The following is a 12,182-nucleotide window of genomic DNA, read 5'->3' as shown; positions in this document are numbered from 1 at the left end:
ACCTCTAACCAGGTAACTTCACCAATAAAGCTTTAGTACCACTTCAAGTTTGTTTTGTTTCAATGTTTGTGCTCATTGAGCTGAAACAACATCACTGAAGATGATCTGTTATTCTCTGTAAAGTGAAGACCAAACTGCACATTTCCAACTTTACTTGTTTTACCCTAACATGCCCTTCATACTGAAACACAATACAAATTCCACTAGCTACTTGGTACTTCTCCTTAAAATAAACCTATGTTGGACCACTTCAACCCATTGCAAGTAATGTTCATTCCTTGGAGAGTGTCGGCTACAGTATTAAAATAAAAAAAAGAAATAAGGGGACAGAAGAACAACTCTAGCAAGAGTTAACAAAAGTTATTTCAATCTTGGTGGAGACACCAATAGTGCAGCAATAATTCTCTGTTATTTTAAGGTAAATATTTCGATTGTTAGATGGTGCATAATAAATTATGGTCTGCAGTGGATCTCCTGATAAGTGGTGGCTCTCAGCTTTTATGGGGATTATTTAAATGCACTAGAAGTGTTCTGCGTCGTCGGAGCCTGCTGTAGGTTATCTGGTTACCAGAAACCATTAAAACTGCAAAAGATGTGCTTTTGTTTTAGATGATCCATTAACAGCAGCAGCAAAAATAATGCTGTGAAATAGGAGCTCCACCATCCAGAGAGGAAGTGACTGGCTTTACCAGATTTTGTTTTTATTTTTGTAGGTCTTTTCACCAATGCATTTTTGTTTTAATTGTTTGGAACATCTTAAAGTAGAGGATTTTCATTGAACACTGGAATTAAAATTACAGTGAAGATACTTCTGCTATTCTATTTTAACTGAATATTATTCTTGCACATAATGATATGTTTATAGGCAGTTTTGTTTTAAATCTCCTTCTGTAAATGTACTGTTGTTTTCTTCAGTGACGTGTATAACCAATCCACTTCATGTGCCAATAACAATCCTTAAATAATCCGATGATTTGCCCTAAAAGCTAAGTACAAGTACTTTGCATTATGGAATCTATAATTTGTCAATGTAATTATTTAATCTTTTCACTAAAAGGAATTTGCACAGGCCTTCAGCTTTTCCTAACATTTACCCTCTCTAAGACCTTTGGAGTCCATATGTAAAAAAAAACAACAAAGTTTTGTCTGCTTGAAGGCCATGAAAGAATGAGCTGCCCAATGATGCATTCCCCAATTTTTCTTTCCTTGCACAATGGGAATGAATCTGCTCTTCTTGCCTTGTGGAAACGTGTATTGATCATGAATTATCTTATTCATTTTGTAAAATTGTGACTGTAAAACTTTGGATGGGCAAATTATAATGACAAATAGTTTCAGAAGTTACTCATTTAACACACAATGATCCTGCCTTTCCTAATTTTTCTACATCTGATTACTAATAGATATATCATAGAAATCTGTTCAAGATTACTCCAGGGTATGGAGCTGAGCCATATTGTTGACTTATCTTGAATGATAGTGGAGTGGTGGTGTGGAGGGAGGGCTAGGCTACAATTATCTTGAGTGCCTCTGGCCAGGGAATGAAAAAAACCCCCATCTAGTTTTGTGCTCTAGATTGCTATCTAGTGACCTCTGCTGGAAAGTGTTCATTCACTGGTATTCTTATGAACATGTACCCTTTACATCTCTCTTTACTCTGAGCTGCCAGAACAGTGTTAGAACTGCAAGACTATTGCATTTTGAAAGAGAAAGGGTAAAGTTATGCTTTGGTTGAAGAATGATGTGCAGAAGATATTTTTATCTTATTACATAATCCATTTCTGGCTTAATTTTTTTTACAACAGCTGTACCTAAAAAAACATGAACATAACCATACAATACTTGCTAAATCGATTCATTTGAATACTTGAAATATATTTGAGAAAATCAGGGCTTGGTTTTCACTGACCTCATTTGGTTAATAAGGTTAACTCTTTTGTGTTTGTGGTCACTTAATGAGACTATTCATTTTGAATTTTCTGTAAGGTATTTTGAACTGGACATTATGGTAACTTTAATTTGTACAGATTTCATTGCATGGAGCAAGAAGGCAATCAAAATGGCCCAAAATGTTGCGTTGCAGTTTTAGATAAGAAAATCCTAACCTTTATAGTACTGTAGAGTGATGAATTGGTTGCATTTACAAAGAGAGGCCCCCTGTGTTAAGATGCATTGTGTAAACCATTGCTGTAAGCAATATCTCTCACTGAGGAAGGGCAATTCTATGTTGACATTAGACCTTTGCTTGTCTCCATTTAATGGAACGATGACCGATTCAGGATAACCACTCAGCAGGCCAGCAGACATTTTAAGCTAGTTGACAGTATGATAAATGGTTAGTGTGGTCTTCCTCTGGCATTCAACAGGTCAGCAGGGGTCCCATGTAGATAAGTCGTTTTGTAAAAGGATCCTTAAACCAGTTACCACGGGCTTTTATTTTGTGCTTTATTTTGTATTTTCTCCAGAAGAATGCTTACTGAAAATCATAGATAAGTGTACACAACCTTAAAAAAAAATGTTTCTTCTTAGTTTGATGTTGATTGCTGCAAATAGTAATTGTTTTTTTATTTTTAAATAAGTTGGCTTTCTTCAGAATCTAAGAAACCCTCAACAGTGTATTATGGTTGGAAAAGGATTATTTACAGAAATATCTGACAGAATATTTCTGGGACAAACAGATTCCATCGAGACCAAAAATTCTGCCTTTTTTTGCTGCAATAAGTGGGTCTGTCTCATATCAGCAATGATAATGGGAGAGACACCAGTGCTGATGTGATCACACATTGTCACGTTAACTAGCAGGCATCAATGGAGCTGCTAATAACTGATACCAATTTGTACCTTCAAATGCAGTCTTTGAATTTGCATCCACTTTTTTTCAATTGAATCATTTGACTGGGTTTACAAATTGGATGCATAGTGAAGTTAGCATTTATGTGGAAGGAAGGAAGGAAAATGGTGGGCGTTGTCTTGTAGCGGGTGCACCACTGATGATGGGATGTGTTGATGCTGACAGTGAAGATGTGGAGAGTGGGTGATTGAGAATGTTACTGGTAGGAAGAGGAAGATGAGAAACTCGCCGCCTCCATCAATGTGCGAGGTAGGGCTGGGCCTTTTAGCTAACACCTAAATGGGTCATGTGCAAATTTCCTTGATGCACCATCTCCCCCTGGCAGTGGGAATGAGAGAAGCCATCAAGAACCCATTGGCCAGCCCCAATTCCTTAAAAGGAGTGACCCATGATGTCATCAAGTGTTTATGGGGGTGGGGGAAGGTTGCATAGATAACCAAATGTTAAACAAATGGGGCTTTCATTCAGAAAGATTATGAACCCATTGGTTTTAGTATTGTTTGAACTGTTTGAATTGTTTTTTTACACACTTGCATCAGCTTGAAATATTTTAAGAATCATGATATTCTTGACAAACTTAATGCATTCTGCATTTACAGCAAGAATACTGGTAAAGATAAAGCCCATAGCCCACAGTAACCAAGTCCAAAACAATGAGGGATATTGTACACTGAATTGGGATTTGGTATCAGTAAAGGGAATTTTTCAATACTAGGACAGGAAAAACATAAAGCAGTAGTTGTTTGCTCTGGGAGGATGGTATTGAATTTTAATATTTTGGGTAGGCAATGCTGGGGAAACTCAGCAGGTGAGGCAGCATCTATGGAGCAAAGGAAATAGGCAACGTTTCGGGTCGAAACCCTTCTTCAGACTGTGATTGATTTAATATTTTGGGATTTAGTTTGCAACTTTCCTGATCGCCCATCCATCCACCAGTCATGTCTGCATGATTTTTTATAAATGTTATTAATTCCATTTTATTTAGATTCCCACTTTTTCAATTCCAAGCATCCAATTTATTGTTTTACATTTGCCTGGTTTAGGATCCATTTGAGTAATTGTTATATGATTCGTGAGGATATACACTGACTGGATGTACAGGGACTATCAAGTGGAGTGTGGGGGAAGAAGGCGATCACAGTAAAACTATCAACTAATACTGGATATTATTATTTTTTTAGACCCTCGAAGGAAATATCACATACGTTTATTGGCATATAATTCTATGGGTGAAGGCTACCAGGCAGACCAGACAGTGAGCACCCCAGGATGTGTGTGTAAGTGCTCAATACATAGACGATGTCTCATAATGTTCATTTCATATTGAAAAGTTGTGTATATTTTAAGTAAAATTCCTAGAATGTTGTCCACTGCTAAATCTTCAACACCAATAATGAACCATTGAAGTGATGCTGTTGGTGTGGCTGTTTTAAAATAAAGCATCCTGTCAGTCGCAGCCAAAGCAGCCAACAGTTTCACTGGTTCCCGTAAATCATTTCCGATTTATAGGGAATTGGATTTTATTTTCTCTGGGGTTTTATAAACTATTTTCTCACTCTGTCAAGACCTTGCACAACAGATAAAGGAAAACTATTGGCAGTAAAACTGCAATAATCCAGTATCCGATTGCTTGTAAATCTTGGTTGCTGGGCATCCGGCTCACTCAATGGAGGCGTGGGCTCAGAGGGCAGCCGGGAAGAGGATCAGGAGTTTGGGGCCAAGTGTATGGGGGGGAGTTGGGGGGTCAGCAACATGGGTAGGTTTGCAGCTGGACCTGGGGCGTGCAGTGTTTGTACATTTCCTGTTCCCTTTCAACTCAGCGATTTCACTGAAAAACTTTTCACTGATTTCACTGTAACATAAAATGACATGGGTACCTTCTGATGTTTAAGAGTAACATCTAATCGCCGGGAAAATCTTCTCGTCCAGCAGTAAAAAATCCCAAGCAAACTGAATTTTCTGAACCAGTTTGTGTGTTTGAAGGAAAATGGGAGTGAACTGCCACTACAGTCTAAAAAGTGGAACATATCACAAAATTCCAAATTCTCAGCAATCTATAGATCTATGCTCTGAGTCTATGCGGTGAATTGGATAGCAATTCTAGTGGAGCCTGGTCTTTGTCCTTTGTGTGCCTCTCAATCAATACTTCTAGTGCTCAGCTGGTTGGTGAAACATCAGAATTTTCCCAAATGTATTTAAAAAAAAAAAATTTTTAAACCCCTCGCACATTATTTAACCACGTCGATTCCAGTGTAGAACTTAATCATATATTCTTGGAATCCAACATCCTTGTTTTGCTAACCCAATAAAGGAATAATTCAACAAAAAGACAACCGCTGAATTCCTCCAGCAGTTTGTTTATTTTTGCTCAAGATTCCAGCATCTGCAGTCCATTGCATTTCCAAAGGAATCATTAATATGTTGACAAAAATGTACATGTTGTTCCATATTCGGATGCTTTGAAGATCAGTCTTGTTCAATTTATTTTGGCTATATCTGGGGCTTTCAATAGCAACTTTTCCCCTGAGTACAGAATTTGCATGCAGCTGTTAACCATCAATACTTATCCCTTTTCCAGGTTGATAAAAAACTGTAGCGCATATAGATTTTATGGTATTGGCCTTCAAATAAAAATTCAAAGTGCATTTCTAATTTCACAACATATTGCCATTATTTAAACATTTTGAAAACCTACTGGAGATGAATAATGTGTATGTTCTTATTTGACAGCTGTTCGAGATCGCATGGTGCCTCCACCACCCCCTCCTCATCACTTGTACGCGAAAGCCAATAGTTCATCTTCTATTTCCTTACAATGGGGGAAGCCGGCTTTCACTGCAGCACCAGTGATCAACTATACTGTCCGCTGTAACCCTGTGGGGCTGCAGAATGCTTCACTTGTCATGTACCTTCAAACGTAAGTTGATTCCCTCTCTGTAAATCTACAGCTCTAGGTGTTAATGATGGTGTTTATTACAGTGGCAAGAAAAGTCACTTTTTTTTAAAATTGTCAATTTATTTTGCAGTATCGTGGAAATTGTTGAGAGCCAGACTTTGAATAATTCCTGACATAGCTATTACTGTAACTACCTTCAAAGTTAACCTGTGCCCCTGTACGTGTGAAGCTATTTGACAAAGCCATTCAATATTTACAATGGTTTATCATAGTGCAGTCGGGCTCTGATTCGCTTTCAATTAACTCTCGGCTTTACAAATGTGTCTGTCTGCTACACCTTGTGGGTGTCCACAACTGCCCCTCGTGATCAGGGCCAATCCACTATTGAGAACTTCTCCCATCTTATCTCAAGGTAAATAAGGATGTCAGATAGCAAATATGCTGGTCACCTTCCTGGTATCATCTGTTGTCGGACAATGTGAAAGAAACCTCTGACTCATTGGAGAGAGCTGGGATCAGATACTTGTTTACTCTAGAGTTGCAGAGGGGGAAGGGCAGCTGCAGACAGGCTGAAGCTTTTAACTAAACAGAGCTTTTATAGACAAACACCATAAACTTTTACTTATGATTTTCATTGTGATGTGGCACTAAACCATTCTTTGTTTAACAATTCTGAACTATTTTTATTACAAGTTAACAAGTCACATTGCAAGCAATGAGCTGTGTTGTAACTCAGCCTCCTTTTCTTTCACCCTGTTCTAGTGAAGTGACTCGGTCAGCAGTGTTGCAGGATTGCCCAATGCAAAATGTTAATGGTTCAGATCTTAGATTACTTAGTTAATTTTTCTCATAATTGTTACCCCATCCTTGATGCACTGATCCAAAATCAACAATTAAAATTTTTTTTTTTTTTTTTTAAATCTCTACTGAGCATTCTTTCCACTTACCTTTCGAGCATGCAGTTCACACGGGGGAAAAAACCTAATTCTTTCTTTTCATGGAAGTGAACTGTCGGAAACACAGGCCACAATAAATGTCATCCTGCGTTGCTTATCATCAGAATAATGAGGGAATTACTGCAAATACTTGGAAATAAACGACAATTAATCATTTTGAAAATGTATATACCAACAAAAGAAAAGTTTTTTAGATTAGATTAGATTCCTTTATTTGCCATTCAGACCTTTCGGTCTGAACGAAATAGTCCCAATATAATCAATATAATCCTCCTCTGAAGAAGGGTTTCGGCCCGAAACGTCGCCTATTTCCTTCGCTCCATAGATGCTGCTGCACCCGCTGAGTTTCCCCAGCAATTTTGTGTACCTCCAATATAATCATGAATGGGTTATTTTTGCTTTTACAAGAGGTGTCATTCTTGAGCAAATTTCTTCCAGTTGAACAGTCTGGGTCTCGACCCAAAACATCATTTATTCCTTTTCTCCAGAAATGCTGTCTGACCCGCTGAGTTACTCCAGCTTTTTGTGTCTATCTTCGGTTTAAACCGGCATCTGCAGTTCCTTCCTATACACTTTGTCATTGGTTACCTTAATCCTTAGTTATCAGCTTGCTATATTTGGTGTTACCTGGGCAAAGAAGCTGCATGACCCAAGTATACAATACAACTATAGTAATTATAGTAAATATAGTCTGAAGAAGGGTTTCGGCCCGAAACGTTACCTGTTTCCTTCGCTCCATAGATGCTGCCGCATGCGTTGAGTTTCTTCAGCACTTTTGTCTACCTACAACTATAGTAAACTGTTTCATATTTATTTTATTATAATGTTGTACTTAACATGCAAATAGGACACCACAAACCAATGCATTTTATTCAATCCTGTTTTCAATGTACAGTGCACAATGCTCAGCTATCAAATCAGCCCTGAATACATTTCTCTTCTGATAATCCTTTTTTTTTTTAATTTTCCAGTTCTGAGACGCACATGCTCGTGATTGGTCTGCAACCCTTCACTAAGTACGAGTTTGCAGTGCGGCTTCATGCAGACCAGCTCTCCAGCCCCTGGAGCCCAGTGGTTTATCAGCTGACCTTGCCCGAAGGTAAGGACAAAATCGCTCTATTCACAGCTCAGAACCCAAATAACCCCATCACATCTACTAAGAAACAAATGTTTACCTGAATTTAAACCTCTCATTTTCACGGTCAAATACGGTTATGGCATATTCCGTCATTGAAGAGATTTCAATATATGGCATGAGTTTATCATGGTATTTTATGTTCACATTTGAAATTTTTGAAAACAATAGGCCATTCCTAATGGAGTTGTGTTCTATCTGAAAGGAATGGACGATTCCAAAGTAAACTAGGATAGAAGTATCCTGCACAAAAAAAAGTTTAGTTAGTGAAATTCCAGATGCTATGGGCCTTACTCCACAAAATGTTTCCAAATTTTGTGCTGATAGCAAATGTTTATGAATACATGAGATTGAGGATAATATACTGACATAGATCAAATGTTGGCTAACAGATTGACAGCCATAGAAGGAAAATTATACTTCTCAGGGTAACATGCTATGACTTGAGGGCAACTTCAAGAATCAATGCATCAGCCCCACATCCATGCCAACAATGAGTCTTTTTTTACCATCATCGAGGAATCAAGAACGAGAGGGTTCGGTGGCTGGACACTTTAATTCTCCTTCCCATTCCTACACAGACCTTTCTGTCCTCGGTCTCCTCCATTGTCAGAGTGAGGCTAAATGCAAATTGGAGGAACTTGCAGCCCAGTTGTATGAATATTGATTTCTCTCACTTCAGGTAGCCCTGGCATTCCCTCTCTATCCCTTCCCCACCCAAGTCGCGCTAGCTTCTCATTTTCATCCTACAAACAGCTAACAATGGCCTGTTTCCTTTATCATCGTTTCTTTTTTGCATATCTTCCATTCATTGTTCTTTATCTCTCCATATCACCATCTATATCTCCCATTTCCTTCATCCCTAACCAGTCTGAAGAAGGGTCTCGACACGAAACGTCACCCATTCCTTCTCTCCATAGATGCAGCCTGTCCTGCTGAGTTACTCCAGTTTTTTGTGCCTATCAAGAACTAGAGGGCATGGGTTTAAGGTGGGGGGGGGGGGGGGGGAGATTTAATAGGAACCAGAGGAGTAAATTTTTTGCACACAGGGTTTCTGGGGTTATGGAACATGCTGCCAGTGGAAGTAGCTTGAGGAGAGTACAATTACAACTTTTAAAATATATTTGGACAGGAACGTGGATAGGAAAGGTTTAGAGGGATATGGACCAGGCGCAAGCAAATGGGATTAGCTTGGATGGAGCATCTTGGTCAGCATGGATGAGTTGGGCCAAATACCTTGTTTCTGAATTCTATGAATCTGACACTCTGTTATTAATTTCTCTTGCAGCTCCAACCAATCCCCCTTCAGGAGTCAAAGCCACGTTGATAGAAGAAGGAACTGCTCTCATTTCTTGGAAGCCCCCAGAAAACACCAATACCGCTGTCACTCAGTACACCATCCTGTATGCTTCGAGGAAGGCTTGGATTGGTGGCGAGTGGCAAGTGCTCCATCGGGAAGGTGAGCTTCACTCAGCAAGTGTGAACTCTTGAGCATTTGTCCAGTTTCAAATTTGGAAGCTGCAAACTACTTGACTAAACTTTCAGTGAAAATGAGAGTCTGAGAATTGTGCAGTAAATTACAGCCAAAGTGGTCCATAATGTTCCCAGCTTCCTACAACATGTTTGTGATCCAACATCCTGGCTGAAAACTCATGTGGCCTGATGATTATGAATGAACAAGGCCTGGTCAGTGGTCAACTCAATGGCAGCTACAGCAATGAATGTCATGTAGTGAAGAATCTCTTGTGTTGAAGGTGTTCATTGCCTCGTGCAAATGATGCTTGTTGCTTATCAGCAGCTGGCTCTCACTGCCATAGGCACAGGTAACACAGAACTTGTGGCCACGTCCTGTTGGGTTGGGCCTGGTCTCATACCCATTCCCCAGTCCATTATCCCTGTACAGCAAACGTAATGGAAATGTATCTGGCATTGCATAATTCAGCAGGCTCTTCCACATGTGTCCATACATGGAACAAACTTTAATCCAATTTGTTACTCCGCACCATCCTGCTGACTTTGTGTGTCAGGTACAAGTTGACCTGCCAAATGTATTCATTGCAATTTTCAAAATTGTTATATTGAAATAATGCATTGTGCTTGCTTCAAGAGATCTTGCCTTTGTTTCACTTTTTGTTTTTAGCCTTCAATCCACTAATGTTATGGTTGTTTTTTTAGGATCAATTACTATGACTTTGTTGGAAAACCTTGATCCGGGAAATGTATACCTCATTCAAATATCTGCAACAAATGAAGTAGGAGAGGGACCCTTTTCCAACATTGTCGAACTGGTGATCCCTGCTACAGAGACTGTATACTTCAGTCAAGGGCCAAAGTGGTCTGACTCTCTCAGCAGTGCAGATGCCAAAGGTAAATAGATAGCCAAAACCAATATAATTTTGTGCATCTTTTACTGCCAGATGTATTTTGCAGTAAATTAAATGAACGCCCTTCTTAGTGAAATGCTGATCTGAGCTACAAAGAAAGATAAACTGGGCAATTTACACTGTGGCTCAAGATACTTTTAATCTATTCTAATTCTAATATGTTGTTCATGTCTATAATGAGGTGAGGTGAAACAGTGAATTAGGAATGTATGAAGTAGATGCTAGTTTAATCCACATTCTACAGCAATGCATGTTTCCATAAAGCTAATTGGATAATCAAGGAACACTATTTGAGATACGCTGGCTGAGTTGGTTATAATGCAATTTTGAGCGGGATCTGGGGAACCTCTTAAGAGTTCCTTTGGAATTTGGCAAGCAGAAAAAAAACTCTTGAGGGAAGGAAACAGGCTGGAGTTAAAAAACCCTGCAGTTCACCTTCCTGCAGTAATCAGACACCATTGTCCCTTTAGAAAGCTGTCTATCACTTACATCACTGGTTGTGCCTGAAATTGAAAGCAATTGCTTCTGCAATGAAAGTCTATTAAACAAGTAACATGCAGCCTTCAGTATTTTTAGCTTCCACTAACAAAAATAAACTTGTTAAAAAGACCTTTATTTGAAAATCCTGCAGGAAAAATAGTTTATTAATCTGAGTGTGAAACACTCTCGCTCCTTTTTTCCCCCCATGAACATAATTGTTTTTATAACACAATTGCATATAACCTGAGGTTTCTTAGATATTCAACTGTTGTGTTATAGCAGAATAACCTGTACTCTAAGTGCTTTTATTCCCCAGTAAAATGAATTTAATGGTGGAGATTTCTGATAAAGTAATACCAAAAGCTAAAAGGATATAATATATTTATAACATAGTCAACATCTACTTCCCTATCCTCATCATTCATTGTTACCTGCTCAAAAAAGCCTAAGTTGTGACTGACCTTCTCTGCACAAAGCCATACTAACTAGTTTCTATGGTTCTAATGAACATACCACTTTGCTTGTTCCACAGGTAACTCTGATGTGTTTTACCACCTGGACCAAAAATCAATGACTGGGATTATCGTTGGAGTTTGCATTGCCCTGACTTGTATTATCATCTGCATCCTGATCCTCCTTTATAGAAGCAAAGCAAGGTATTGTTTAAGTGTTGGACACAACATGCAGACAGTTAAAGATAATGGGTAAAGATTTATATTGAAATGTAATCTAAATATTATGAATATAATTGTTGTGAGTGGGAGATGTTCAGCCGTCTGTGTGCTGCAAATCTTCACCCACCAGCCCCACCTAGACTCATTATTACTTGTATTTAAACAACATTTTTACTAAAATGTCATCTTTTGGAAAAAGGTAGCATTTACTAGCTTTCTGCCATTTCCACTTACACCAGTGAATAAACTGAGACTACATTCAGCACCTGCACAATCTGATGATGTCAGTATTTTTGTTGAAGTTTCCTTTAAATGGTGAATGTTTCTGTTTGTCCAGGAAATCCAGTGCTGTCAAAGCTGAGCAACAAGGGAATGTTCAGTTAGCACATGTGACGAGCCCACTGGTCAATGGGAACCATCTTGCCAAGAGTAAGGATGAACAGTGGGAAAATATGGAAACCTTAATGCCAATGATGCCTGAAAATGCTTTCTTGGACACCAAGGTAATTTTATTTTTGTTTTATTCATATTGTTATTATGTTGCTTGCCTCTTCTCCTTCCAAAACAAGGCACTACTTAGAAACCTAGAAACATAGAAAATAGGTGCAGGAGTAGGCCATTCGGCCCTTTGAGCCTGCACCGCCATTCAATATGATCATGGCTGATCATCCCACTCAGTATCCTGTACCTTCTTTATGATAGTAAATAGTTTGCACTATTTTAGAAAAGAAGCTGGCCCTACCCAGACTAATTGCATTTACCAACACTTGAATCATACCCTACTATTCCTAGTTGATTTAAGTGCT

General features: G+C 38.7%; 1 protein-coding gene across 2 annotated transcripts in view; it reads left to right on the top strand.

The window, feature by feature from the left end:
* prtg (protogenin) overlaps positions 1-12,182 on the top strand; it is a 107,766-nt gene that overhangs the window by 91,591 nt on the left and 3,993 nt on the right. For both annotated transcript variants that reach the window (XM_033050177.1, XM_033050176.1), the window contains exons 12-18: positions 4,033-4,128; positions 5,582-5,768; positions 7,675-7,802; positions 9,127-9,297; positions 10,014-10,205; positions 11,235-11,358; positions 11,714-11,879. In XM_033050177.1, coding sequence (XP_032906068.1) covers positions 4,033-4,128; positions 5,582-5,768; positions 7,675-7,802; positions 9,127-9,297; positions 10,014-10,205; positions 11,235-11,358; positions 11,714-11,879 — 1,064 coding nt within the window. The remainder of the gene's footprint in view (positions 1-4,032; positions 4,129-5,581; positions 5,769-7,674; positions 7,803-9,126; positions 9,298-10,013; positions 10,206-11,234; positions 11,359-11,713; positions 11,880-12,182) is intronic.

The sequence above is a fragment of the Amblyraja radiata genome, chromosome 34 (assembly GCF_010909765.2).
Source record: "Amblyraja radiata isolate CabotCenter1 chromosome 34, sAmbRad1.1.pri, whole genome shotgun sequence".
NCBI lineage: Eukaryota > Metazoa > Chordata > Chondrichthyes > Rajiformes > Rajidae > Amblyraja > Amblyraja radiata.
The sequence above is the reverse complement of the archived record's forward strand: the minus strand, read 5'-3'. Positions and strand labels throughout refer to the sequence as shown.